This window comes from Sciurus vulgaris, assembly GCF_902686455.1.
Source record: "Sciurus vulgaris genome assembly, chromosome: 16".
In the NCBI taxonomy this organism is placed as follows: domain Eukaryota; kingdom Metazoa; phylum Chordata; class Mammalia; order Rodentia; family Sciuridae; genus Sciurus; species Sciurus vulgaris.
Genome location: NC_136477.1, coordinates 3,154,100 through 3,181,539, shown reverse-complemented (window position 1 = coordinate 3,181,539; position 27,440 = coordinate 3,154,100). Strand labels below are relative to the sequence as shown.

The window sequence follows — 27,440 nt, the reverse complement described above, 5'->3', positions numbered from 1 at the left end:
GGTAGAGTGATTCGGTCCTCTAAGGGTGCAGTAGGGCCTGGCCTCAGAGCTTCACAGGACAGGTTCCTCCTGGATTGCTCCTCTTCTCCAGAAGCACTAGGAATACGCTAAACTCCAAGCAACCTGTAATCAATAGAATGATTTCCTTCCAAAGTCAAAAGCCTGGAATCTCTTTTACCTGCCATTATTTAGAGAATATTAGTTCCTGTCATCAAACCCAAGTAGACAACACTTACGCATTTGATACAGTGTGTTACCCCTGTACAAATAGGAAAAAAATGACTGTTTCTAGACCAATATGAAAGCACAGAACTTTTTTTTTTACTTGGTACCAGGGATTGAACTCAGGGGCACTCGACCACTGAGCCACATCCCCAGCCCTATTTTGTATTTTATTTAGAGACGGGTCTCGCTGTGTTATTTAGGGCCTCACTTGTGCTGAGGCTTTGAACTCAAGATCCTCCTGTGCCAGCCTCCCTAGCTGCTGGGACTGTAGGCGCAGCAGGGCACCGGCTTAGCCGGGAACTCCTTAATAGGCATCTGTTCCTAGTAACAGCTGCTATCAGAGTTCTCGCTGGGTGCCAAGGGCTGTGACAGGAACTGGACCCGCATCCCCTCACTTAGCTCTCCTGTCAACCCGAAAGGTGGGGGTCATCTCCTTCCTTATTAATTTCGGAGTAATTTTAGGCTCTGAGAAGTGCAAAAGTCGTAGAGGCCAGACGACCTGCATCCAGCTTTGCCTGGGGGTAGCACCTCAAGGAACTGGAGCCGGACACCAAGAGGTGACCACCTACCTAACTGTTCCCATCCACCGCCCTGCGACTGCATCGACCCTGTGTCCCTCCCGCGAGGGCCCCACACCCTGTCCCCTCAGGCTGGTGTCATCCTGCGGCGTTCCTGTCTGTCTGACGGGACACACTCCCGCAGACCGTCGGTGACTTGGTGGAACGTCCTTCGAGTCGCGTTCTTCCAGTGAGGAGCCTGGGATCAGCGGAGGGCTCACGGTTTCGGCAGGAGCCCCTCCGGTGCGGCCTGCCCCGGGCGCCCCGGCAGGCCCGGGACGGTCTGCTCGCCGTGCCCGCCGGGCTGTGCTGTCTGCACTACAAAGTGCCTCGGTCCGCGCCGCCGTGCGCGGCACCTCGGGGTGCTCTCGAGGCTAGGCCCACACCCTGCGCGCGTCCTGCCTCCCCGCACTCGGTCTCCTACTCGGTCAAGAAAAGGCTCCTAACGCGCGGCACGTCGGGGTGCAGCCCTCCTCTGACCCGAAACCGTCGTCCAGGGCGCAGCGGAAGAAAGCCCGACCCAGTGCTCGTACATCAGCAATGCCGCCAGGTCCTCGGCGACACGTCCGCGGCGTCTGCACCACGGCGACAGTCGCTGCAGCGTCCCGAGTGGCACCCCGTGGACGCGCAGGCAGGAGACGCTTCAATTACGAAAGAGACACAGAGACAAGACCCCCGTCAGCCGCAGACACTCCCTCCAGCGTCCCGCACATATCCGGCGCGTCCCTGGCGGACCCGGCTGCACCGCGCGAGCCGACCCGCCCCGGCGCACGTTTCCCCGGCGCCCCGGGCGGAAGCGCGCCAGCTCCGGCGCCGGCGCCCCACGCTCCGCCCCAAGATGGCGGCGGGGCGCTGGAAGGGGCGGGGCGCGCGGTCACGTGGCCGCGCGGACGCCGACGTGACCGGCGTCGGGCGCCGCACGTGTCCCTCGCCGCGCTCCGTCCGCCCGCCCTGAGCCGAGGACCTCATCCCAAGATGGCGGCGCCCAGCGGAAGGAGGGACGGCGGCGGCGCGGGCTGGTGGGCCGCGCTGCTCTTGGTCGTGGCGCTGAGGCCGGCGGAGGCGGTGTCCGAGCCCATGACGGTGGCGTTTGACGTGCGGCCCGGCGGCGTCGTGCACTCTTTCTCCCAGAACGTGGGCCCCGGGGTACGTGCCCCGCCGCCCCAGGCGTTTGAGCGAGGGGTGGTGCCGGCTGGGTCGAGGGGCGCCGTCCGCTCGGGGTCGGGTGGTCACTGAGAACCCAGGGGGAGGCGGGGCTTCGGGGCTCGGCGCCCCTGAGGGGCGTGGCCACAGCCTGGCCCCGTCCCACCTGTCACCTGCACGCGGCGTCTGGGCAGCTGGCGACCCTGAGGTGGGGAGAGCGGCGGGAGGCCGAGGGGCAGGCGCTCTGCAGGGCCGCGGGAGGTCGCCGGCCGGCCCCGTGTCCCCGCTCGCTGGGAAAGCCTTCTCCCTCGGCTTTGCCTTCTTGCCTACAGTAGCCGTATCCCCAGTTCCCGTCCGTTCAGTGCCTCCTTATCACCAAGTCTGTGCCAGCCCCGTTTTACCGAGGAGGAGGCAAGTTTTCACTTGTCCAGGAGCCCGTGTCCCTCGAGGCATGGTTGCTGGAGTGAGTGTGACATTTCCCCCGTGGATTGTTTGAACTGACCTGGGAACCCAGGGGTAGGAGGGGAGGCGATAGAGGCAGCTCCAAGTCAGCAGCCACTGGGGGCATTGCAGGGCTGGCCTCCAGGGACTTCAGCGGAGGGATCTGGCCTCCACATCTGAGACCCTGTGCCTCTAGGCCCAAGGATTGCTTCCTACTAATGCGCTTTCTCTTTTCTAGGACAAGTACACCTGCATGTTCACCTATGCTTCTCAAGGGGGTACCAACGAGGTGAGTCCTTCAGAAGTCCACATAACTTGTTATACAGAGTTGCTCTCCAGGGGACAGTGAGGCTGGGTTATACGAGGCTCAACTTGTGGTCATTGGGCCACAAGAGAGATTCTGCTCTTCCATCCCACAGAGCAAGCAAACTAGACAGAAGGAACAGTGTTGGATGTGACTTTGCCATTTCATTGGCCTCTGCCAGAGGTGTTGCCTCGTTTTCTGTGCTGAATAACAAGTCACTACAAATTCAGTGACTTAGACCACTTATTATCTCTCAGTTCTATGGAAAGTCAGGGTTGGCTCAGCAGGGCACTGCATAAAGCTAGAACCAAGGCTTCCCTCCTGGGCCCTTATCTGCAGGATCTGGGAAGAGTCCTCCTACAGGACCATTCTGGCCTTTAGCAGAATTCAGCTCTTTGCTGTTGGAGGCCTGAGGTTCCATTTCCTTGCTGGCTGAAACAGGAAATAGACCAGAAGTTCACTAGTTGAGAAGGACACAGTGTACCGAAACTGGCTTTGAGGAGGGGACTCCATGGGAAGGAGCACAGGTGGCTTCTGAGAGCAGAAAGCAAGGAAATGTGGCTTCTGTCCTGCACCTGTAAGGAACCCAGTTCTGCCATGACTGGGAGTGTGGCAGAGGACCTGAGCTCAGTGAGACGTTGCCTGGCCGATACCTTGGTTTTAGCTGCACGAGACAAAACAAAGGGCCCAGCTCGCCTGCCTGTCGTCCCAGCTGCACGGCAGGCCTGGCGGGAGGACCACAGTTCAAGCCAGCCTCGCAAACATGCAGCCTGTTCGAGACTGAGAAGAAGGACTGGGGTGCAGCCGCGAGGTGGCGGGCCTGCCTAGCGCGTGCAGGACCCTGGGTTCAGCACCTGGCAGTGGTGGGGGTGGCGAGCTGCCCCATTTGTGGTGGTTTGTTAATCAGCATAGAGGGCTGAATGGTGTTCTCAAGGAAGATGGGTCTGTGCCTGGAACTCACGAATGTGACCTTATTTAGAATGTGTCTTTGCCAACGTGATTAAGTGAAGGACCTCAAGATGAAAATGGCATCCAGAGTCCAGGTGGGACCTCAGTCCAATACAAGTGTCCTGATAAGGGACACATGGTGGAGATTTGCTTGATAGAAGAGGGGGACACAGAGGAGAAAGCCATGCAGCGATGGAGGCCCAGGGACCCTGGATCCGCGCAGCTGGGAGAGCAGGAAAGCCCTGCCTGACCTTGGGGAGCTGGGAGCCCTGCCCACACCTCGATTTTGGACTCTGCCTGCAGAACTGTGAGAGCGTCGCTTTCTGTTGCTGTGAGCTGTGAGTGTGTGGCAATTAACAGCAACCACAGGGAGTGGTACAGTGAGTGACAGGCCATCAGGCGTGGGCCCCGCTGGAGTCTAGTGGAAGCTGCCATGCGGCTTTCTCTGGAGGGAAAGCAGACGCCTTCTCGGATAGTCAGGGCAGCATCGCTGCTGTGGCAACTCGGGAAGCATCTGGTATCCTGTGAGAGACTTCCTTCTCCTCGCCTGGGCTTCAGAAACATGCTCTAATTCCAGAACTGTCCTCTAAGGACCTCGCCTGGAGACGGACGCTGCTGGGAAGCCTGTCGGTGGACCCGAGAGCCAGACCAGCTCGCAGCAGGCAGGGTCCTCACCCTCACCCAGTCAGGAGAGCCCCTGGAGGGGAGAGCAGGCCTCTCCCTCTGCACTGTGGACACAGGCTGTCGTCCTCTGAGTGGCGTCTTGGGCACTGCAGGGTGTAGAGCAGCGTCCCTGGCCTCTACCCGCTCCAGGCCTAGAGCACCCTGAGTCCTGACAGCCACAGATGTCCCCAGACAACTGCCGGGACTGGCGACACGTGCTTGATGGTGCATCTGGGCTGTTGACTGACAGCTGGGCAGCATCCACAGGCTGCTTCCGCCTGCTGCCACGTCCTGGGCAAATGCGCAGACGGATTCCGAATAAATGGCAGAAACTGGTTGAGGTGACCTGTGGTGTCCAGGGAGACAGGCCGCGGAGAGGCACAGGTGCTGTGGAAGGGCAGGCCCGCGTCCTGAGGCGGGAGACGCTCTGAGCACTGGTCACGGGCAGCGGGCAAGAGAGCCCAGGGCCAGGGCAGTGGCATCTTCGCCCTCCACCATGGTTCGCTGGCAAGGGTGTGGAGCCACCAGGAAGCGTGGTCACGGGCACAGCCAGCTTGGGAAACGCCACAGCTTGTGAAGTAGACCAGCGCCACCACCCACCCCACCCCGCCTCCCAGGTCTGTTCCCTGTGGTCCCCATGGTGACGTGACGTGCAGCCCGCAGACAAGCCACCTGAGTGTCCACCACCAGGCGAGGCAATTAGTGTGCACACGGTGGGCCTTCGTGCCAGGAGCAGGAGGAGGTGACGTGCTGTGGCAAGGGTGGACCTCTAGGACCTCGTGCTCATGGCAGACCTGAAAGGCCACAGTGTGTGACTCCAGTGACAGGCAGTGTCCAGGACCAAAGTCCAGCAGCAGAAGGTGGATTCACGGGTGCAGGGCTGGGGAGGGGAGGTGACTTCTCACTGGGGCGGGCTTCCTTTTGGGGTGATGCAAATGTCCTGGGGCTAGGCAGGAGTGACGATTAGGCGGCTGCACGGGCTGGACGCCACTGACTTCTGCGTTTTCCTTTGGCCCCGGGAGGAGCCCAGGGCCTCGCGCTGTGCCGCTCACCTCCACCCGCACCCTTTTAATTTTATGTTGAGTCAGGACCTCACCAAGTTGCTGAGGCTGCTCTGGAACTTGTGATCCTCCTGCCTCAGCCTCCCCAGTCACGGGTGACAGGCAGGGCCACAGCACCTGGCTTTTGGGTTTTTAAAAAGTCTGAATATCCGACGCGTCTTCAGGACCCCTGTGAGAGGTGGAGAGCCTCGCAGGTGCTGCAGGAGGCTGACGGGCGTCTTCCCTGGTGCCTCGAGTCGGGCTGCGCGGGTGTCCAGAAGCCGCAGAGGCGTCGACAGGTGTTTCAGGATAGAAGAGACGAACACCCGCCCAGTGGCCGCAGGGCTGAGCTCCCGGGCAGGCGCCTCGGGGCATTGGTCCCCACCGCAGTTGGCCTGTAGATGGCCTCGCCTCTAGGGACGAGGACCAGTGATCACACTGGAGGGCTGTGGACGTGGGAACAGCAGGAGGGCTCTGTTGCCATCTGCCCAGGAATGGAGAGGCCTGGAGGCCTCTGGCTCCCTGCAGCGTGTCCTCTCTGGTCTTCCTGGGGCTCGGGAGGGGGGGCCAGGGTGGTGCTGGCAGGCAAGTGCCCCACCACCCAGCCGCCAGCCTGGGCTCCTGGGGCCGCCTGTGCTGGGCGCCCTCGTCCCCACCCCCGGCTGCCGGCTCCGTGGCTGGCACGCACGTCGGGGTGCTTCAGGCCCGCTGGCCCCCAGCTGCCGCGTCTGGGAGAGCGCCCAGGAGTGGGGTTCCTGGTGCCGTCTCTTATTTTTCTTTTTAAATCTCTTCTCTGACTATCTTGTTTTAAGAATTGTTTTTAGATGTTGATGGACCTTTGTTTTATTCGCGGATTTGCGCTTGGTGCTGAGAACAGCCCGGTGCCCCCACGTGTGCCCCAGCGCCGTGCCCCAGCCCAGCCTGGGTGCCCTTTTCAGAAGTTGACGTTCTCCTTTAAGGCGTTCCTGGGTTCACGCTCAGCGAGAGACCACAGGGAGAGGCAGGCATCCCGATCCAGCCGTGGTCACCGTCGCCCGGCTGCCCGCCTCGGTGCAGCCAGGCCTCTCGCCACCCTTCCCGGCCACCCCAGCCCCTCCCTCTCCTCAGGTCTTACATTTCCCCTTTTGATCGTGGCTGTCACAGCCCGCGACCTAGGTCCACCCCTGTGCGCTGTTAGCCGGCTGGAGTCCAGCTGGCTTTTCCCTGGAAGCCTGGACTTCCTCTCCTGTATCCTGGAGCCGGCCATGGCTCCTGTACGTGGGACCTGGAAGTGGAAGACACCAAAGCCCAGAGGGAAGGGCAGGGGAGGGGGAGCAGAGGGAGGCAGCCCTGGCCCGGGAGTCTGGTGCCAAAGAGGGTCGCTGGCTTTACAGAACTCAGCCCGCGGGCGGGGCGTGTGTCCTGGGCTGACCTGTGCCCGCCTTCTCTCCCCAGCAGTGGCAGATGAGTCTGGGGACCAGTGAAGACCACCAGCACTTCACCTGCACCATCTGGAGGTGAGCCTGCACCAGCGTGGAGTCCCTGCTGCTGGCTTTGCCCGCTGCAGGGAGGGGACAGCCAGACACAGCAGTGGGGTGCATGCCCGCCAGGGCGGACCAGAGGCGTGTCCACGGTGGGGGTGGGGTACAGGTGGTGTGGCGGGGACAGGAAAGCCGCGTGGGCTGTGAGAACTGTCACCTTGCCCCAGGGGTGGCAGGGAGTCACTGCAGGGTACTTTGGGCAAATTCTAAAGATGGAGATAGAAGTCAGCCTTCTAAAGAATGGGCTCAGTGACATTGAGCACCTTCACAAGGTTGTGGAGCTGTCATCTCCATCTAGTTCCAGAACATTCTGTCACCCCAAAAGAGAAACCTTGTGCTCATGAGCAGTCAGCCTGTGCCCTCCACAGCCCCTGGCACCCAAAAACCATGTCTCATCTCTAGACTCTCCTATCCTGGATGTTTCCTGTTACTGGGTCACACACTGTGGCCTTGTGCCTGTGATTCACTGAGCACAAGTCCTCAGGTCTGTCTATGCTGCAGCATTTATCAGAGCCTCATTCCTTTTCATGACTGAGTAGTATTCCTGAGGGCTCAGGCAAGACAGTGGTATGGTCTAGCTGAAGGAGGCAAGGAGGCCTCAAGGAGGCCAGCTAGAGTAGAGACGTGGGGGCGGCCCAGCTGTTGAGCAGTGAGACTGCAGTGTGGGCAGTTGGCCATCCGTGGGACTGGGGAGGTGCCGGCATGGCACTTGGCAGGGTGGGGCCTGACTGGGGGTAGCGTGGGTTCTGAGCCTCCAGCACCGGGAGGAGCAGGGCTGGGGGAACCCTGGGCTTTGGCATCCAGGTAGACATGAGGCAGTGGGAAGCCATGGCCTGTGCAGAGAAGCACCAGCAGTGCCTGTGGGCCAGCCTCCTCCTGGGCCTGCCCATCTGCCCCCTGGGCAGCTCTGAGCTGGACACTCCCTCTGGTTCCTGACGTCTGCAGGCCACAGGCCTCCGGGAGTCAGACAGCTCGTCCTGCGTCCCTGCCAAGCTGCCACACGCCCACCGCCCTGGGGCGGCTCACGCCCTGGGCTCCCTCCCAGTGATCTCGCCTTTCAGACTTCCTTGTGGCAGGGGACAGGTGGGTGCTGACCCCTGGGGGCCTTGGAGCTCGTGTCCCCACCCTTTGCCCTGGGCGCCTGGCTCAGGCAGCCGGCACTTCTTGGCCTGTTTTGTGCCCGACCCCAACATGCTTTCTGACCTGGGTACAGGCCGTGCTTTCCGACCTGGGGTGCTGGCCTGCAGCTCCTGGAGTTCACTGGGCACCTGAGGACCCTCACCCACTCCAGAACGGACCCTGCTGCGGGAGGCAAAGCCCCATGGCCTCTGCCAGCCGCTGAGACCCGGTGGCGCAGCCTCCAGAGGTGCTGCAGAGGGGCTGGGGCAGGCGACCCTCTGCTTCACGACGCCTCAGCCCGGCCTCTCCCTGGCCCCCAGGTGGCACGTGGTGGGCAGGGCTGCAGCCTCTGCAGGCCGGAGCCCGTGTCCTCTCCCCTGACCCCTCTGGCTGCTCGAGGACACACGCAGCCCAGAGACTGCGGACCGTTGTGCTGCCGCCCGGCCAGCGGTGCTCAGGCCTGAGTGGGCCTGGCCTGAGACGCGAGGGGCTGGCAGTGGCCACCGGGGCCCAGGGAGTCACCCAGGAGCCCCTGCGGTGCCTGATGCTCCTCAGTCCAGGTCCCCGGCTGCGGGCAGTGTGGCAGCCGGGACCTCGTCACCCGTGGCCTGTGTCCCTGAGGACCTGCCCTGCTCCTGCCTCCCCTGGCCATTCCTCCAGCACCCTGGTCGCACCCTTCTGGGGCCTGGGCAGCAGACTCCCCGCCGCAGAGTCCCTGCCGCGCTGCCCTTCCGCGTGGCCCTGCGCAGAGTTGCCGGGCACACGAGTCAGAGCCCCAGCCCCACCGTGGCTCACTGCCCGGGGCGAGAGGCCTGCGTGAGCTGGAGGGACGTTCCAGCAGAGCGGAGCGAGGTCTGGCTTGGACGCACACCGTCCGTCCTTCCTGGGGCCCGCAATCCGGGGACAGGCCTGGCCGCTCTCCCGGGGCTCAGCTGGCCCCAGACTGGGTCTAACCTGCGCCCGCTCCTCCGCAGGCCCCAGGGGAAGTCCTACCTCTACTTCACCCAGTTCAAGGCTGAGGTGCGCGGCGCGGAGATCGAGTACGCCATGGCCTACGTGAGTACTGCTGCGGGGACGGCGGGGCCCATGGGGACACGGGCAGCTCCACCACAGCCCCCTTGTCTGGGTTAGAAACTGTGGAAACTGCATCCGGCTCAACCAGGATGGCCGGGTGCCTCCTGCCCTCCAGGTCAGCCCTCGTAGCCCTGCCCCTGACCCACTCCTGGGGCCTCTCTTGGCCGTCTTGAAAGAAACGATCTAGATTTTTCAATTAGAAGTTCGCTTCAGTGCTGGGGATGGCACCCAAGGGCCCTGTGCCTGCTGGGCAAGAGCCACACCCAGCCCAGGAGTGGTCACCGACCCTGGTGCTCTGCCACTGAGCCCCGTCCCCAGCCTGCCTTTTCATTTAGCGGCAGGGTCTCCCTGAGCTGCTTAGAGCCTCTCTAAGTTGCTGAGGCCAGCCTCGAACTTGTGACCCTCCTGCCTTGGCCTCCCTAGTCCCTGGGGTGACAGGCATGCACCACTGTGTGAGCCTAGCAATTGTGATTTTTTTTAAATTACATTCAAGAGAGTATGTCGTCAATATCGTTTCTGTAAATCACTTTAAAGTCCCTTAATTACCATGTTGGATTCAGTGCTGGAAGTTTTGGCCAGGTGAGGCCCCACAGGTCCCCAGCTGCCCCGCCGGTCCCTTTGCAAACGCGCGTCTCTGGACGCAGACCAGGGCCTTCCCTTCCTGTCAGATGCTTCTGGTAAAGTCTGCTTGTTCCCTTTCAGTCGAAAGCTGCCTTTGAAAGAGAAAGCGACATTCCTCTGAAAAACGAGGAATTCGAAGTGACCAAAACAGCAGGTGGGTGATTGGAGAGGGAGCCTAGGACGGGTGACTGCGTGTCACTCGTGTCACTCCTCGAGCCTTGGGGACAGTGTCACAGCACAACACCTCCTCAACTTGGGTCCAGAGATGCAGTCCAGCCGTAACAGGTGCCCGAGCAGCTGCTGCACAAGGAGAGGGGTCAGGTGGCTCAGTCTGGAGGCCAGGCTGGCACCTGCCTGGGCCTGACCCTGCGAAGGGAGAGGCGGAGCCGGGCCATGACCTGTGACCCACGCCCTCTGGACTCCACGCCCTGTGCAGGCGGTGGTCTCAGCCCTGGGGGACGCACTCACGGGCACTGGGTGGGCTGGCTGTGTGCCTGCTGGCAGCTGCGGCTCCGGTGCTTCTCAGGAGCCTGAGGCAGGAGGACTGCTTGAGCCTGGGAGTCTGAGGCCAGCCTGGGCAGCACCGTGAGACCCCAGGCTGTCGGCGGGCCTTTCCTTTGCGTGTTGGTTTCTGTGGGTGCCAGGGTGGACTGGTGCCTCGCGCCAGCTCGCCTCCACCCGAGCCCAGCCCCCTTTTGTCCTTTAAGGCTGTTAGGAACGTCCACCTGCCCTGGGTGCACAGGACATGCTGTGCTTCCTGAGCCCTGTTGCTCCGAGTGCAGAAAGTCACCCTGCCATCAAGGGGCCGGGGCTGGGGTCACGGGCAGCCTGGGGTCCTCCAGGGTTGTCAGCCCCTCCAGGGGGCAGGTGCCACGCCCAGGGAGGGACAGAGGGTCCACCTCGGGCTCCGAGCTCACTAACAGGACAGGCAGGCAGTCAGCGTCCTGGCGTGTTGGGAAAGCGTCACGTGGGCCACGAATGGCAGGTGGTGGCAGCTCAGTCACCCGCACCTGCTCACGCCTGGCCCTCCCCAGGCTCGCCCCTGCGGCCTTCCTGCCCAGCACACGGCAGCCCCACCCGGGGCCTGCACCCTCCCTGCCCCCACAGCACCCCCGGTTCTGGGGCCTCGGGTGGCACTGGCCGTCCTGACCACGTGCTTGTCTCTTGCAGTGGCTCACAAGCCCGGGGCCTTCAAGGCTGAGCTGTCCAAGCTGGTGATCGTGGCCAAGGCCGCCCGCAGCGAGCTGTGACCTGTGACATGCCCCACAGGCAGCGTGGCCTACCCACTGAAGAAGCCCGGGCAGGGGCGACGGCATGGAGCTGGTCCTGCAGGGGGCTTGGGCGCGCTGTCTGGGCCTGGCCGCTGGTGCCGAGCGCCCCCTTTCCCCACACACTTGGACCCTTGGGCACTTTGCCTGCCTATGACCAGAGGGCACAGGCACACGGGGCGGGAGCAGGGGTCCTCGGCTTTTCTGAAACCAGCCTGTGTCCCTGTGCGCCCCACTGAGCCCAAGCCGGGCACCCCTGCTCCCGGGTCCTCTCGTTAGTTCACCCAGGACACCTTCCAGACGTGGAGAGAGAGGCTGTTCTTTTGTATTTAAATAAATAAAACAAATGAAAAGCAGCCCCGTGGACGCACCCTGGGCACCTTGGCCACCGCCTGGAAAGGCTGCCCCTTCCTCCCCGCTGGACATGGTCCACCTGAGCCTGTGGCATCTCCAGAGCGGACGCTTCTGCATCCTGGACTCCGGCTCTGCCCATGCTCCTGCAGGTGGACGGCAGGACACAGGCTCCCGGCCCAACCCCTGGCAGCAGGGCGTCCCACAGCGGGGCCGGAGCAGAGGCACCCCAGGGCTCCGGCGGGGCCTGCGCAGGATAGGCTGGGAGTGTGACCAGCTGGCCCTTGAAGAGGTCACCCCGGGACTGATTTCCTGGCTGCCCCCAGGGAACCAGGACAGGTGGTGCCCTGTGCAGGGACGTGACACAGCCTCTCAAGACAGAGGCCCCCTCTGCCCTGTGACGTGGCCTGGGGGAGCCAGCGTGCTCTGCAGCTTGGCACCCAGCAGAGCAGAAGCGGAACCTGTCACCCTGGGCCACAGACGTGGCGTTTACGGCAACCTCAGCTTGAAGCGCTGGCTGCACGTCCCAGACAGGAGGCGCACTATCCCCACTCACGCTGTTTGTTTTAATCGAATTCCACATGTATGGAGTCTGGATGGGGATCAGGGATGGGTGTGCCGTGCTGGCCGGCTCAGCCCAGGGCTTCTCGGGACAGCACACCGGGCCCTGGCCTGGGGTGGGCAGAGTGTGCCCAGGCAGCACGTTGCCCCGGGACAGGGCTCTAGGCCCTGGTGCCGCCTCCTGCTTCAGTGGCGGCAGCAGGTTCTGGATTTCCCACAGGCCAGGCAGGGCCAGCCCAAACCTCTCCTGGACTCGCAGGGCCCAGGGTGGCCTTTGCCCCAGCGCCAGACTCGTCCCTCCCGAGGCACCAGACGGCTTGCGGGCCACAGCCTGGCACAGGCTGGGCCGCCCCACACGGCACACTGCAGACACCCGCACCCCTGTACCCAGCCAGCTGCGGGTCGGGGGTCTTGATGTCACCGAGCTGTGGGGGGCTTCTGTGCTAACCGCGGCCCTGCGCCTGCTGCCTGCTGGGCAAGCGCTCTGGTCCTGGCCCCGCCCAGCCCTGTGTCTCAGGAGGAAGACGGTCGATTTTCCAGTGAAGCCCTAACAGTGGACACGCGTCTCAGATGGTTTTGCCCCACTCGAGTGGGGAACACGCTTTGTCCCGCCTCTGGTGGTGGCCGGTGGTCCTCGACAGCTGGTTTGGTTGAAGTGTGGCCTGGCTCTGCCTCCTGGTCACCTGTGTCCTTGCTGTGTCTGGGTCCCCACTTCCCCTCAGCAAAAACAGCACTGGCCAGGGCCGTCTGCTCCCCCTGCCTCTTCCGACTAGAATCCGCCTGCAACGCCCCCTTTCCCAAGTCCGGGGCCTGGGGAGGCGCACAGGGGCCCCGGGGGGCTTCAGCCTGGAGCACCCCTTCCGTGCATGGCCGCCTGGCCACCAGGACGGGGGGCGCACTGCTTCGGAGCTCCACGTAGTGGTCTGAGGGGAGCGGAGGGGTAGCCTGGGGTCAGCCCAGGCCACAGAACAAACAGGGACAACAGGTGACCCGGTCGACAGTGGCTTTGTGCGGGGAGGCAGCTGGGCCTGGCGGGCACAGGAGACGGAGCGTGGGTCCTCGGAGCTGCTAGAGCTGCGGACCGGGCGCCCCCGCCAGCTGGTTCGGCTGGAGGGATGGGTGGAGGCCCCGCTGGGCAGCGCCATGGGGTCAGATGCTGTCCTCGTCCAGCATCCTGCCGAGGCCCTCGCAGATCCTGCGGAGGTGGGAGCGGTAGGGCTCAGCCGGGCCGTAGAGGGCCGCCAGGAAGTCGCAGTCGGCCACACGGCCGAAGACGTGGTTGATGCGGCGGTGGGACTTGGCGGTCAGGTGCGGGCCGGCAGCCTGGTGCAGCAAGTCGCAGCACTCCTGCAGGCCGGCGGCCAGCACGCGCCGGTCGAAGGTGAAGTCCACCTGGTGGAAGCTGAGCGCGGTCATGGCCAGGCTGCGGGCCCTCTGTCGCAAGCGCCCCAGCTGCTCCAGCTCCCGGCCGCCCAGCTGCCCCGCACGCAGCAGCACGCCCAGCTTCACGGCCACCTTGACCAGGTTCTTCACCACCTTCTGCGCCTCCTTGCGGCTGCGCGTGAACTCCTTGGTGGCCCGGTACAGCTCGTCCAGCACCTGGCTGCTGGCGTCGTCCACGAGTATGGCCACCACGGCCTTGGGCGCCATCTTGCTCAGGACCTTCTTCTGGGCCTGCAGGGCCAGACTCTTGGTGCTGAAGGTGTCCATGGCCCTGTGGGGGCAGACGGACCGCTCGTCAGTGCCCATGCCCAGTGCCTGCCCCTCCCGCCCGTGGAGGCCCGGCCGGGAAGGCTGTGGACACAGCTCGGGCTGAGCCGGCAGCCGCAGGCCCTGCGGGGCGTGGGGCTGTTTATTCCCCTGAGAGAGGAAGAGGTGTCCCAGCCGCCCTGTCCCGCCCCCCACTCCTCTCCCCTGACCAGTCCCCTCGCCCCCCCCACCAGGGTCTACGGCAGACACCATGGAGGCCATGGGGCAGGAGCCGGGCAGCGGTTCACGGGGCATTCGCTGCTCCCAAGCTTCCCGCTCGGGAACACGGGGCTGGGACAGCTCCTGCCCAGGAAGGGCCCGGGAGGGCCAGCAGTGCCCACAGTCCTCAGCCTCGGTCCTTCCCGCCCACGCAGCCGCCGGCCCTCCCCCTCTGCCTGCCTCCCTCCGGCTGCAGAGCCTCTGCTGAAGACCCCAGGCCCACCGCTCACACCAGGCCCTGCCTGCTCCTGCGTGAACCCCTGCCGTCCCTGGAGACCACCCCCAGGACGCCATCCTGACACCCAGCCTCCACTGAGCACATGTTGCCCCAGGTGTCCTCTTACCCTGTGTCCTCAGGGGCTCCGGAGCCCTGTCCCTGGAAGAACCAGGAGGAGGGGCAGCGTGCCCCCGCCCACCCCAGTGCCGGTCAGCCAGGCCAGGGTGCCAGGCAGGCCCCGCTCACCTGGAGTCCCCACAGAACACAGCGTGAGCGCCGACCCGGAGCCATCCAACCTGGAGCCGCCTCTGCCTGCCCTCGGAGGTCAGGGCGGGCTCGGGATGCCTGCACAGGCCTTCCCGGCCCCACTGGTCACTGGACCCTGCTCTCCACAGCCAGGGCCAGGATGGTGCCGCTGACCCAGCGCCATGCGGTGGCCGCGTGCACCATGCGCCATTCCCTCCAGTAGCTGGGCTGGGAGCCCATTTTTCAGAACCTTCTCTGAGCTTTTTTCACAGGCTCAGAGAGGCTGAGCTGTTCACCCGAGCGCACACAGCAAGACACAACTGGCTGCCCCAGACCTGCACCCCAGTCCGCCTGTACTTCCTGCCTAATGCCCACAAACAGTCCCAATGCTGCCCCTGCTGGCCTCTGGGACCAGCCTTGTCCTGGGGCAGAGGCTGCACCGTGGGTCTCTGAGCACAGGCCATCCTGCAGAGTGCAGCAGGGCTTTGAGCTGCCGCCTGGCCTGAGAGCCTGCCCCTCTCCCGCCGCCGCTGCCTACTCCACAACATTTTATTCCCTCCACCTGGAAGTCCCTCCCCACCAGCCAGCAAAGAACAGCTGGTGCTCAAGTCTCAGCCTCACTGTGCCTGTGCCCAGGCTGTGCCACCCTCCCCGGGGCCCTGGTGTCCGAGTGCCTTGGTTTGGTGTTCCTCTTCCTTGCCGGGAAGGATGCAGGAGACAGGATGCCTGCAAACACCGGAACCGGGGCCGGGAGGGCGTTCCCAGGCCCCTGGGCTGCGAACAGTAGGCCAAGTGAGCCAAGGAAGGAGGCCCAGGAGCCCCCACTTTGCTGCCCATCTCAGAGGCTGCGTGACCCTGGGCAGAGCTCAGTCCTTCTCTGGGCCTTCACTTGCCTGTCTGCAAGTCTGAAGTTGGTTCAAGAGGGGAGCTGAGCCTGTGCACAGGCTTCAGGAGGGGCCTGGCTCCCAGAAGCTCCCCTAACAGGAAAAGGCCAGGGACAGAGCAGCTGCAGCCTCCCCTCCTGGAACATTGGCTGCCCTAGACCTGGGACACCTGGGGCAGCCAGCTGTGTGACTGCCGCTCGCTCCTCTGGGACCCATTGTTCTAGAAAGTCCCCCATCCACACCACCAGACGGGGAACATGACCACTCTCCCAGGGGACAAGGCTTCAGACCAAAATAACCCAGGACTTCCTTCCTGCAGGACGCAGGGAGGCTGCACACCAGTCCTTAGGGCCCGGCCTCCCCAGGGGCCAGCACCCAATCCTGCTCCTGCCCACCAACGCCCCACATCCTCATGAGCCAAAGCAGCCTATGGAGCTTCAGGAACTTGGCCCAAATGCTCATTCTGTCACTCAAAAAGCCTCTGTGGAGTACCAGCTGTGCACCAGGCACCAGGAACACAGCAAGCACCAAAGGAGACCTGTCCTGCCTTCCCACCGTCCCAGCCTCCAGACAGGCTGCACGTGACCTCCCCACTGTGTGACAAGTCGGCCGTCCTCCACCCCAGGGGGTCCCTGGGCAGCAGCACCTGCCCACGGCCATCTTAGGGTGAGGCCAGAAGGGCGGAGCTGGCAGGCGCACCTTGAGGCCCTCGTTCGTCCCCGTGAACCCCGGTGAAGGGACACAGACTGGCCCCCACACCTGGAGCGTCCCTCGGCCACCTGCAGCGGGAGGAGGTGACAGCTACAGCGGGAACAGACCTGAGGACCTCGGGCTCAGTGAGAGGCAGATATAAGGCCAGTGTGTGACCCAGTGACAGGAGTCCAAAGGCAGCTCACGGACCCGTGGGTACAGGGCCTGGGGCGTCGGGGGCTGCTCTTGGGGACAGGCTCCTTTTGTGGTGGTGGAATGTTCGGGAACTAGACGGAGGTGGTGGCTGCACACTCTCGTGAACCGTCGAGCTGTGGGCTAAAATGGTGACTTCCACAGTGTGTGAATCAGGTCTCACTGAGCCGAACACGTGGTGGTCTGGCCCTTATTATGTGTTTTACACATTTCCTAAAATGATAAATCTAAGGAATTAAAAATCAGAGTCTGGCCCAAACTGTAATACAAACAGAAGGAAAACAACTATCATACCAACTGAGAATGTACACCATCGGCACTCACTGTGTGCTTCGTTACGGGGGGTCCCCCGTGCGGGCCCTCAATGGGGAGGCCCCTCCGTCTCAGGAGCTGCAGGGCAGGGGTTCTGCACCACCAGCCCAGACCCTGTGGCCTTAGCTACGCCACCAGCAGGCCACGGGCTATTGGTGGGAGCCAAGGGGCTGCTCCAACCATGGCTGGCCGCCCAGGGTCCCTGGCCCCTGCCCACCAAATGCTAGAACAAACACCCTGTTTTTTGCACAAGCAGAAAGAAAGAAACCCTGCAGATTTTTTTTTTCCATACTGTGGACTGAACCCAGGACTGTTCAGCCACTGGGCCACCTCCCCAGCCCTTTTTATATTTTAATGCATTTTTTAAATATTCTTTTACTTGTTGATGGACCTTTATTTTACTTATTTATATGCGGTGCTGAGAATCGAACCCAGGGACTCACACATGCAAGGCAAGCGCTCACCACTGAGCCACAGCCCAGCCCCACTTTTGTATTTCGAGACAGCTCTTGCTACGTTGGATAGGTGTGCGCCACTTCTTCACTGTCATTATTAACATTTTCTTCATCACTAAGTTATAGTAAGAGTTGGCCAAGCTGAGGAGGCAGCTCGGGGATAAGGTGTTTGCCTCGTATGTACAAAGCCCTGGGTTCAATCCCCAGTACCTCAAAAATAAACAGTGGCTTTCCAGCAGAAACAGGTGTGAACAACACACCTAACTTAAAAAAAAGAGCTGGCAAACTGTGGCCCCCCGGCCTGTTTTTGTCAATCAAGTTTTATTGGCACACAGCCACGTGCCTCCATGGACATGCTGCCCGTGGCAGTGCGCACACCAGCCACAGAGCTGGATACAGACCGTGGCTCGCAAAGCTGGGAATCTGAACTACCTGGCCCTCTAAAAAACCTGGTCCAGGCAATCAGCAAAATAATAAACCAAGCCCTGATTTATCACCTGCCGACCTCCATGTGTAGTTACCACCTCTGCCAAACGCACGCTGCTGACGGGTGTCAGTGGACCCTGGCTGGGAAGCGACGCCCCTTCCCACTGAGCCACGGGAGGGGGTCCTGAGAGCACAGAGCAGCACTGACCTTTGCTCCTTCGTGCCAGCATTGTCCATGAAACCCACTCACTCAGAGGCTTTGACCCAGTGGGTCTCACAGAGCTGTGCAAGCGGGACTTCTATCCAGTTCCAGAACATTCCGTCACCCCCAAAGCAGCCCATCTGAGAGCAGCTCCCTGCCCAGCCCGCACCAGGGGTCCGTTCCCCTCTGTGGACTCCCCGGTCCTGGGCGTCTCCATCACTGGGCCACACCTGTGCCTCTGGCTCTCGCCAGCACGACGTGCCCAGGCCCATCCTGCTGCAGCTGCGTCACCTGGCTCCTTGCCGTTGCTTTATTTTACTCACTTGTGGTTCCGGGCACACGTGGCAGCCCTTGGTTTAGACAGGACTCGGGCCGCCGTCAGGCACGCCTGGCTTGGCTCGTGGCGGCGTGTTTAAGGACCAGATGCAGAGGGCTGCTGTGCGGCAGTGGCCATGGGCGTCGGCAGCGTGCCAGCCCTGGCAGCCCCCGGCCCATGAATTCTTCATGGCCCACACAAAGGGCGTCAATAATTGATGGCCGCTCGGCAGGCCAGGCTCAGCCTACGGCAGCATCTCTGCAAGGCCGGCCCTGCTCCAGGGCTCCACCACGCCACCCTTGCCACCCAACCCCTCAGGCCTCCCCAGCCGGGCCATGGGCCCTGCAGCAAATGACAGAGGGCCTGCTGCACCTGGGGAGCCACTGACAGTTCTCAAACTGGGTTCCCCAGGCCCTCCGGGGCCACCCCAAGAATGGGCAGGTCCAGCCTCCTGCTGGCTGTTCTGGGAGCCAGGACAATCTCCACTGTGGACACTCCACTAAAGCAAGCTTGGGGCCAAAGTTGAATGTTGGGACACCACAGCCCACGGCCAACCTGCAGGGGCCAGGACTTCTCTGGCTGGCCTGGGCAGATGAGGGTCACAGCCAGGAACCGCCCCCCAGTGTGTCCAGCTTCACCCTCAGCTTCCATCCAGGCCTCCGCCCTGGTCCCTGACTCCCTCCCCACACCAGCCAGAGGGCGCCTGTGAGCACCTAAGTCATGTCCCTCCCTCTGCCCACAGCCCTCCATGGCTCCCACCTCCCGCGGTGCCAAAGTCCAAGTGGTCCCTGCGGCCCATAAGGCCCTGCTCGACCTGCCCCGTCCCTTCCCAACTTTCCTCCTTTCTTCCCTTGGCTCCTCTGCTGCAGCCACGTGGGCTCCTTGCTGAGACTCCAACATGCCAGGCTTGTCCTGCCCAGAGCCTTTGCACAGGCTGTGCCTGCTGCCAAGATGCTTCCACGGGTCTCCATGTGGCTGTTTGTTTGATGCCACTGAGGCCTCGGCTCACAGGTCACCTTCTCAGGAAGCCCTCCCAGATTCCCCACTCACCCAAAGTCCCCATGTGTCTGCCCATTCCTCTCACGCAGGCACGACGGGCCACGTGAGTCTTCTGGAGGAGCCATGTCCACTTCCCACGCCACTCTGAGCCAGGGGAAGGTGGCACCATGCCAGCTCTTGTCAGCTGGGTCCCTGGTGCCCGGTACCAGAGGGGCCCAGGACCCATTCGTTGAATGATAAGTGACCTCCCAGCAGCAAGGGCCCCATTGTCCAGCGAGGGAGACTGAGGCCAAGACAGACCCTGAGTCAAAGTGGTGCAGCCAGCCCTGCGGGGCGGCCCTGGCCCTCCGGCGAGGCAGCTGGGGGCAGCGTGCCCTGCAGCCCTGGGGTCCCTGGGGGCACCTCTGATGAGCTGGCAGGACGCCCATCCCGGGTTATCTCAGCCCCTTCCCAGGACAGGGCGGCCCAGTGGAAACCGAGACGGCAGACTCGCCAGAGGCGCCTGCTTCGCTCACCTGCTGGGTCCTGGAGCAGGTCCACTGTGGGCCCACCCTGTGCAGGGCAGTGGGCACGCTGAGAAACCTGGCCAAGCCCCACTCTCCAGGCCTCCACCAGCACCTGGCTCTACGCCATGCCGTGAGCCAGTATTCAGCACCAACCTGGGTGGGGCCGTTCCAGGACAACACCTGGAGTTTTGTCCTCCGGGTACCCTCTTGTGGCTCCCTGGAGCCCCCACCCGGGACCATCCAGCAGGCAAGAGAAGACCCTCCACCGGCAGCTGAGTCCCAGTCTGCTCGGGCCTCCAATGGGAAACCAGGCTCAGAGGGCACCCGGCCCACCCAAGGCCACTGGGCCCGGAGTCTACCCTGCCTCCTGTCCCCTGCCAGTGCAGGGTCCAGCACTCACCAGCCACCGGCGGCTGGCCCCAGCCTCTCTGTGTCTGATCAGCGCGCTGGCCAAGTGGAAGAAGTTCAAGCCCAGGTGTCTTTGTTCGGGGTTTCCATGGGCACGGCGTCCCTGGGCCAGTGCCTCCTCCACGCCTCCCAGCTGCCCAGCCCGCTTAGTCAACTTGTTATGTTTTAAAGTTGGCGCCTGTGAGCCCGCTGCGGTGGGAGTGGCACAGCACAGGCAAAGGCCCTGAGGCTGGAGGGCGCGGGGTCTGCGAGACAGCAGGGCGGTGGCCAAGGAAGGGAGGTGTTCCTGCACTGAATCCTCCAAAGCCCCCCACTGCACACAGGAGGAAACCGAGGCCGGGGCAAACCGAGCTCCCTGTTCAAGGTGCCACAGCAGCCGGTGGAGTCTGGTTGGTCTGGGCTCCCCCCACTGGACTGCCTGGTTCAGATCCTACAGCTTCCCAGCTGAGCTCGGGAAGTAATCGAGAGTTTAGGGTTGGGGCTGCTCGCTGAACACCGTGGGAATTCAGGAGCAGAACCAGTGCCAGCCCTGTCTCTGGTCTTCTCCCTGGCCATTTGCTGGCCCCCTTCTGGGCCTGTTTATCCTCCTGGGAAATGAGCCGAGTGAGCCACCACAGAAGAGGCCAGGAGGCCACAGACCTGGGTCAGGTTGCCTGCTAATTACTTTGGCGGCTGACAGTCCCAGTTCACTGCTAGTAACACTGAGTCCAAGGCCTCAGGCCACTGGAGAGCTTGCTGGCTGCCCTGAGTTCCTGGACCAGCCAGAAGCCAACTCATTCCGGCCTCCACACCTCTGGCCGGGCTGCCCACCACCTGGAATGCCCTCCAGATTTGGAGTCTGGCCAAAGCACCTGCCGCCCTCCACTGTTAAAGGGGCAGAGTCCATCAAAGTCCCCAGCGGTGTGGGCACTGGTCCCAGAACAGGTCCTCACACCAGGGGCAAAGGCAATTCAGATCCAATCTGTCTTCCCCAACTCATATGACCCAAGAGTGAGTGACAAGACAGAGGTAAACTGAGGCAGGAATGCAGACAGGCAGATGTAGGGTGCAGGGATACGAGGGAGCGCGAAGGACAGAGGGCATTTGGGTCGGGGGCCACCTGGCACAGCTTGCTCACCTACTCTCCGGGGCGCTACAGTGCGTCCGATTGTCGGGGATCCGTCCAGCACCTTGGTTGGGTGGGGACCTCTGTCCGCTGCTGCAGGACCTTCCGCGGAGGTTGGGAAACTGGGCGGGGCGGGAGGCTTGGTCACGCCCATATCCCCGCCCCTCACGAGACTCCGCCCCCGCTCCGCTCCCCCCCGCGCGGAAGAGACCAGGGCGGGGGTTTGGTCCAGGATCAGCCAATGGCAGCGCGGGCGACGTACGAAGGGGCCAATGGAAGCGAGCCTCCGCGTCGGAGGGGCGGAGCTCGAGGCGGGACCAGGCGGCTCGGGGGGATTCCTCCCGAATCGCTGAAGGACCGGATGCGGGGGCGCGGCGAATCGGGGCGCGGGCTCCCGGGAACGGAGGAGGGACCAAGAGGGCGAGAAGGGGGGTGGGGACACCAAGACACTGACAGCGACCCGAGAGCCAAAGAAAACGGACCCCACGTTGCTCCGCAAGGGCGCCTTCTCCCTTCTGGAGCTCGGTTCACCCGTCTGGGCAAGTTTAGGCAGAAGCGTGTTTCTCAGCCCCGCGCTGCGGAGCCTTCCAAGTCGGAATCACCTGGGAGCCCGTGGCCTCCAGGTGCAGCCTGTTTCCGTGGGAATGAGGAGGAACGTCCAGCCTGCCAGCGGGGCGGGGCGACAGGCCAGCTGGGCCCCCCAGAGGGACGCAGCTGTGAGGCCTGGGAACCGCGCCCTGGAGCGGATCCCGGCTCCTGGCTCCCCAGTGCGCCATTTCCTCCCTGGTCTTCTGTCCCAGCTTTGGGTCCCAGTGCAACTAGGAACTGGGAGGCCACAGCAACCAGTCCATACCCTCCCAGTAGCCACACAACTAATGTTTCTTGAGTGCCACCCTGACCTGCACAGGGGAGTCGCAGGCAGACCCTGGCACAGGACCTCGTGGAGCAAAAAGAAATATCCCATTATGGAGGAAGAAACTGAGGCTGAGAGGAAAGCAATTTGCCTGAGGCCACACGGGCAAAGCGGCTGGGCCAGGATTCTGGCCCAGGAGTGCCAGGCAGCTCCCTCTAGCGTCCCTGCCTCCCCCAGTGTCTCCGCCAGGCGCGGCCGCCCTCACCCTCTGCCGTTTCTCTTCTGTGCGGTCCACATTTGCCCTTGGTAGCTCTTGCTTGTGTCGCACCTTCCTGGCTTTTGAGAGCGTGAGCAGCACCCTTGTCTTCCCCTCACTCCACACCAGGAGCACCCCAGCCCCCTCCAAGTCATGATAACCAAAAATGTCCCCTGACATTGCCAGGTGTCCCCTGCAGGACAGTTGGTCCCTGTGCTGGCTGGGCTTCTACATGCCCCCAGGCCACACGCTATGCATCAGGGTGGCTACAAGGCCACCGAAACAGAGGGGCTGTTTTTAGCACCTCTTCACATCAAAGGAAATAGTTCCAGCAAGTCTGGGATAGGCACCTATCAGTGGAGTGTGACCCAGGGGGGTTCAGACCCAGTTCTGTGGGGGTCAGTGCACGTCCACCCGGGGCACACCTACGTGACTTGCCTGCGTTTCCATCTCTGAACCTCAGTGTCCCGTGAGAATGAAAGGTCTATGGATCCTCAAATAAGGAGGGGGGTTTAAAGGTGCCCTAAGGGTGCAGAGACAGGGGAGCCCTGGGCATTGCTGCTGGGCACAAGTTGGTGCAGCCACCATGGGACAATCGCCAGTTCCTCCAAAGCTAGAAGGAATTACCGCCACCCACTCCTGGGTGGTGTCCGTGGACGTCGAAAGCAGGACCCAGATACCTGCCACGTGCTGTGTTACTAGTGTGCACACGGGGCACAGGAGCCTGAGGGAGCGGCAGCCTAGTGCCTGACGCCCGGATAGACACAGACCGCGGGGCTCCACCCAGATGCTCGGCTCCTACTCAGCCTTCAAAAGGAAGGAAATTCCCTCACAGGACACTGTGATGAAGCTTGAAAACATGCTGAGTGACGTGCGGCAGACCATGGTCCTGGCAGAAGGGCCAGAAGGACGCTGCAGCTCCACCCCCAGGAGGTGCCTGGAGTGTCAGGGCCAGGGCGGGGAAGCAGCTGCCGGGTGCAGGGCGGAAGGAGCCGAGCTGGGGCGGGAGGGGCAGAGCTTCAGCCTGGGGAGCCAGGAAGCCCTGGAGGCGGTGGTGGGGACAGGGCCCCATGGCACTGGGTGGGGCCCTGGACACAGAAGGGTTTGTTGCTGTTGTTTGCAGAGCTGGGGATTGAACCCAGGGTGCTCTTCCACCGAGCTCCATCCCCAGCCCCTTCCTACAATTTTACTTTGAGACAGGGACTTGCTGAGTTGCCCAGGCTGGCCTTGAACTCTCGATCCTCCTGCCTCAGCCTCCTGGTGTGGCCACTGTGCTCGGCTATTTAGCACGCGCGTCTCTGGTCTACACTTGGCTTTAATTCACCTTGACCAGGCCGCCTCTTGAGACCATCAGGGACTGCCGCAGGGACAAGGGGCCAACGCCCTCGCCCAGTCTTCTACGCACAGGCACGCCAGTCACACAAGCAATGTCTACACATCAGTGGTGCCTGGTCAGTTTTCCTTAAGTCTACCCGACCCCTTTAGTCCCCCCTCAAGGCTGAGGACACCACAAGAAGAGTAAGTAAGGTGCCCCTGGAGCGAGGCCTGGATGTCCGGCCACTGCCCTCACCTTCCGGGAACAGCAGGGCCTGGCAGGCAGGCGGCCCCAGGTCGGGAGCGGAAGCTGGCCCTGAGCAGGAGCGGCCCCACGTGGGGACCAGACTGCCCCTCCCGGGATGGCGGGGCCCACAAGCAACATCCTGCAAGCGCATGGAGATCTCCCCGCAGGCCCGAGGACCTCTCCAGAGGGCCAGTGGCACCACGGCCCAGGGATGGAGACCCCAGCCCGCCCCAACACGGGGAGACTCATTCCTCCCCTTTTCCAGAGTAGCCTGAGCTCTTAGGGAGGCGCTCCTTTCCTGGGAGCAAAGCCCCCCTATTTAGGTTTTGGCTACATCCCACTCCCTGGCCCTATTTCATCTCTATTGTCAGTGGGTCAGAATTTCCCACCTCTGGGATCATTCTGTGTCACATTTCACAGATGACAAACTCAAGGCCCAGAGAGAGCAAGTGATTTATCTCGGGCCACACAGCCAGTAGCTCACAGGGGAGGAGTAGAGCCGATCAGGTCTGATTCCATGATGGTCCATGTGCAGGTAAGAAGACAGGGCACAGGGCAAGAGCGTCCCGGGTGGGCCATGATCTCGCTTGGCCAGGCAGCGGGGACTCAGCCCTGGATCTGGGCTCTAGCCCACTGGAGTTGGGACTCAGCCGAGGCCAGGCACTGCCGAGGTCGGGATCAGTACAGCCCAGAGCTGAAGCTGGGCGGGGTCTGGAAGCTCCATCCAGGGTCCTGCCCGGCCTCGGACACGGGCTTTGGTGGGGGTTGCAGGCTCTGTTGGGGGTCGGGCCTTGTTCGCTTGGGGGCTCAGCCCTGAGCTGGGAGCCCTACCTGGGATGAGGCTCAGCCCAGGATCTGAGGTTCCAGCCCGTGTCCCGCTCCCCTGCGACCAGGATTCAGCCTGCAGTGGTGCTTGGACGGGGCTGGGGTCATCCGGTCGAGGCTGAGCCGGCGATGGGGGGCTCTGTGCGGAGCAGGGCACCCAAGTTCAGCTCCGCCAGGTGGGGGTGCCGGGCTCCAGGCCGCCGCTCCCGGCCGCTCCCGGCAGGGGGCGCGCTCTGCACGCAGCCCGGGCTGGCGGCGCCTTCGCTCCTGGGAAAGGGTCCCGCGCCGGGTTCCCGAGCCCCAGTCGCCCCAGACCCTAGACTCACCCCCACCCCGCGACCCGGCCGTGCACTCCACAGGGCCGTGCGATCCGGGGCCGGCGACCGCCTGCGCAGGGGGACGCGTCGGGGGCGCGGCCGGGGCTGGGGGCCTCCTCCGGGTGGTGCCCAGAACGCCCGTCGCCGGCCTGCTCGCTCCCAGGCGGCTCCCACCTGCCAGGGTGGGAGTCCCCCTGTGCCCAGACCACCTGGAGGGTAAGACCCTCCAGGGCCACCGGAGAGGAGGGTCGCGTGGGCGGGCCCAGGGGGCCGAAGGGAGGGAGCTAGCTTTCTGGGGTCCCCCACTTCAGACCAGGTCAGGGGGTGCCAAGGGACGGTCCCAAAGGCACACGGCGGGGGCGCTGCACCTCCCCAGGGTCGGGAGCGCTGAGGTTGGGCACACCGCTCACCCCATCCCCCTGCTGCCAGAGAGGAGCGAGCCGACTGGGAGGACGGATTTAAGTATTTAGGGGAGTGTTGCTCACAGATGCCAGCTGCCACCCGCCTGTGGGAGGCAGGCGTCTGGGGACATAAATGGCACGTGTGCCTGAAAGGGTGGGATCTGCCGCTGCCTGTGAGGCTAGTGAGCCCCCGACAGCCTGGGCGGCAGGAAACTTTGCTTTGGGCCCCTCAGTCACTGTCATCTGGAAGATGGGTACAGGGACAGTCAGAGACCAGGATTCTGCAGCTTGGAAGACGGCACCACCTCCAGGAGCCCAGGCCAGGACTGGCCAGGGAGCTGAGCATGTGACCTCAGCTCTCCGCCAGCACCCAGGGCTGCTTCCGGGGCTGCTCCCAGGAAGGCCAGCTCTGGGTGGAGGGAGGACCCCAAGGTCAGGAGATGCGGCTGCAGTTCTGATGCCAGCCCTGGGACTTGATCGGAAACAGAGAAGCTGCCCGTAAACTGCAAACTCTCAGCTGGGGCTGCCGTGGGCCAGGATGAGGTGGCAGCACTGAGTCCTGGGAGGAGATGGAATTCTGAAGCCCCTTGATCCAGCTGTCCCTGAAGTCCCTGGACTTTATAGTTTGGACCACTGGGTGAAACCAAAGAAACCCTCATAAAACTAAATAGGACGTGTGCAGAGGGGGTGGCGGAAGGACAGGAAAGAAGCTCTGTGGCTCCACAGATCTCCCAAGAATAAAAAACTGTATTTACTTATTTCACTCTCACCCCCTAAACCCACCCGCTGTGTGCTGGCCTTGTGCACACAGGGCCCACAGGGCCACCTCCAGGCCTGCACGACCAGGAGCGCCGTCGGGAGCAGGCAGAGTTCAGCAAGGAGGTGGCAGGGGACAGAGGCAGGGAGAGGTGTCTGTGGAGTCCAGGTGGACGGCAGGAGGCGGCCCTGATGGCTGAATGGGCGTTTCCAGAGGCCAGTGTAGTTTAGCAGCAAGAAAAGAGAACAAGGCAGAGGGTCTGGGCGGAAGCCACAGTGGCTCCAGGGCTGGGTCGTTGGGAGCCAGAGGGCTGGGAGGACCAGAGTCCAGGCGAGTGTCTTCCTCCCAGCGGGGAGAGGACCACAGCGGAGCTTGTCCTGGTCAGCTTTCGCATCACGACCAAAACACCCAACGAGAGCAACTTGAGGGAGGGACGGCTTCTTCGGGACTCGCGATTTCAGAGGTCAGTCCCTGGTCAGTCCAGTCCGCAGCTCTGGACCTGAAGTGAGGCAGCATGATGGGGCGGGCCCAGCACAGCAAAGCGGCTCAGCTCTGGAGGGTGCAGGAAGCAGGGAGGGTGGGAAGGGGGCGCCGGCCAGGGCACAGGCAGGACCCTCCTCCTCCAGCCACGCCCGCCTGCCTGTGGTCACACCACCCTGTGTGGCTCAGGGTGCGGCTCAGGACCCAGTCTGCTCACCCCTGCATCTTCCTGCGTTACGGGAACTGTGGGGGCACCTCACATCCAGGCCGCGACAGTTCCTGCCCAAGCAAGCCCACCAGGACCACCGTGGTGTATTCGCACAGTAAACCTCTGACAGGCTCCGATTCCTGCTCCTCCAGCTGCTGCGTGGCTCCAGAGAAGTCACTCACGCTCTGAGCCTCAACTTGCTGCGGTGTGAAATGAGCACCGACTGCATGCAGGCCCTGCACTGCTGGCAGGCAGGATGGGGGCTGGAATCGGGCTGCTGAGCGCAGGGCTGCGGGAGGGCTTGCTGTTCAGTGCGCCCCTCGGCCTTGCACAGGCCCCTCCCACCTTCGCCAGGCAAGTCCTGCAGCGCGTCTTCCTTTATTCTCTCACCTCCACTGTGCCCTCGGGGCCTGCCGCCATGGACGCTCTTCCTCGCCTCTGCCTGGTCAGCTGTCGGCTCCCAGCAGAGGGCTAGCTGGGCCCTCTTCCCTGGCGCTCCCCTAAGCTGAACCAGGCTTCCCCTGGTGCCGAGAGCCCATGTGCCCGCACCACAGCCAGGGTCACCCCAAATTTCGACAAGTCCGTGTCCCTGGCTGGACGGAGAGCCAGGTCTACCTTGTTCCTCTGTGTCCCTGGGGCTCCTGACTGGGTACACAGGAGGTGCTCACTAAATACTTGTTAAACAGTCCAAGATTTCTGTCCCCGGGTGGTGGCTGAGGAACAGGCGGGCCGGAGCCGCTCCCGCCCACTCCGAGGTCAGGTGTCGGGCTTGCTTCCCTGCTGAGGTCCCCTGGCTCTTCCCCTGCCACGCGGGCCTGGCCAGCTCTGGGGTCCCCACCGCGCTGCTTCCTGTGAGCCCCCAGTGGCCCATCCTGGGGCTGAGTTTGCTCAGCCCTGTCTCCTGGGTGCGGGAGGCCTGTGAAGCCTCTTTCTGCCACCCCACTGTCGTGGTGACCTCACGCCCGAGCCAGGTGCTGCTGACCTCATCCTCCCACCTGCA

The 27,440-nt window shown here is 63.1% G+C and overlaps 2 protein-coding genes and 1 long non-coding RNA gene across 9 annotated transcripts; 2 read left to right on the top strand and 1 right to left on the bottom strand.

The window, feature by feature from the left end:
* Positions 1–1,704: 1,704 nt before the first annotated feature.
* On the top strand, positions 1,705–11,444 carry MYDGF (myeloid derived growth factor). Its single transcript, XM_079115297.1, has 7 exons — positions 1,705–1,928; positions 2,605–2,655; positions 6,756–6,817; positions 8,935–9,016; positions 9,737–9,809; positions 10,826–11,000; positions 11,033–11,444. Exons 1-6 carry the CDS (start codon positions 1,758–1,760, stop codon positions 10,903–10,905), a joined length of 519 nt encoding a protein of 172 aa, XP_078971423.1. The 5' UTR covers positions 1,705–1,757; the 3' UTR covers positions 10,906–11,000; positions 11,033–11,444.
* A 1,506-nt stretch (positions 11,445–12,950) lies between these two features.
* TNFAIP8L1 (TNF alpha induced protein 8 like 1) lies at positions 12,951–20,933 on the bottom strand. 7 transcript variants are annotated; one of them, XM_079114029.1, is made up of 2 exons: positions 20,795–20,933; positions 12,951–13,549 (listed from the first exon to the last, which is right to left on the bottom strand). In XM_079114029.1, exon 2 carries the CDS (start codon positions 13,543–13,545, stop codon positions 12,985–12,987), a length of 561 nt encoding a protein of 186 aa, XP_078970155.1. In that variant the 5' UTR covers positions 13,546–13,549; positions 20,795–20,933; the 3' UTR covers positions 12,951–12,984. The 7 variants fall into 7 exon arrangements, with proteins under 7 accessions (XP_078970155.1, XP_078970160.1, XP_078970161.1 ...); XM_079114034.1 differs by lacking the exon at positions 20,795–20,933 and adding an exon at positions 19,670–20,764; XM_079114035.1 differs by lacking the exon at positions 20,795–20,933 and adding an exon at positions 19,279–19,477.
* A 2,041-nt stretch (positions 20,934–22,974) lies between these two features.
* LOC306646686 lies at positions 22,975–25,289 on the top strand. Its single transcript, XR_013759941.1, has 3 exons — positions 22,975–23,409; positions 23,873–23,987; positions 24,637–25,289. It is a non-coding gene; the product is annotated as an uncharacterized lncRNA (long non-coding RNA).
* The last annotated feature ends 2,151 nt before the right edge of the window (positions 25,290–27,440 follow it).

Coding starts and splice junctions, on each gene's coding strand:
- MYDGF (XM_079115297.1), top strand. CDS start 1,758: ATGGCGGCGCCCAGCGGAAGGAGGGACGGCGGCGGCGCGGGCTGGTGG. Junction 1,929..2,604: donor CCCAGAACGTGGGCCCCGGG/GTACGTGCCCCG, acceptor TCTCTTTTCTAG/GACAAGTACACCTGCATGTT. Junction 9,017..9,736: donor TCGAGTACGCCATGGCCTAC/GTGAGTACTGCT, acceptor GTTCCCTTTCAG/TCGAAAGCTGCCTTTGAAAG.
- TNFAIP8L1 (XM_079114029.1), bottom strand. CDS start 13,545: ATGGACACCTTCAGCACCAAGAGTCTGGCCCTGCAGGCCCAGAAGAAG.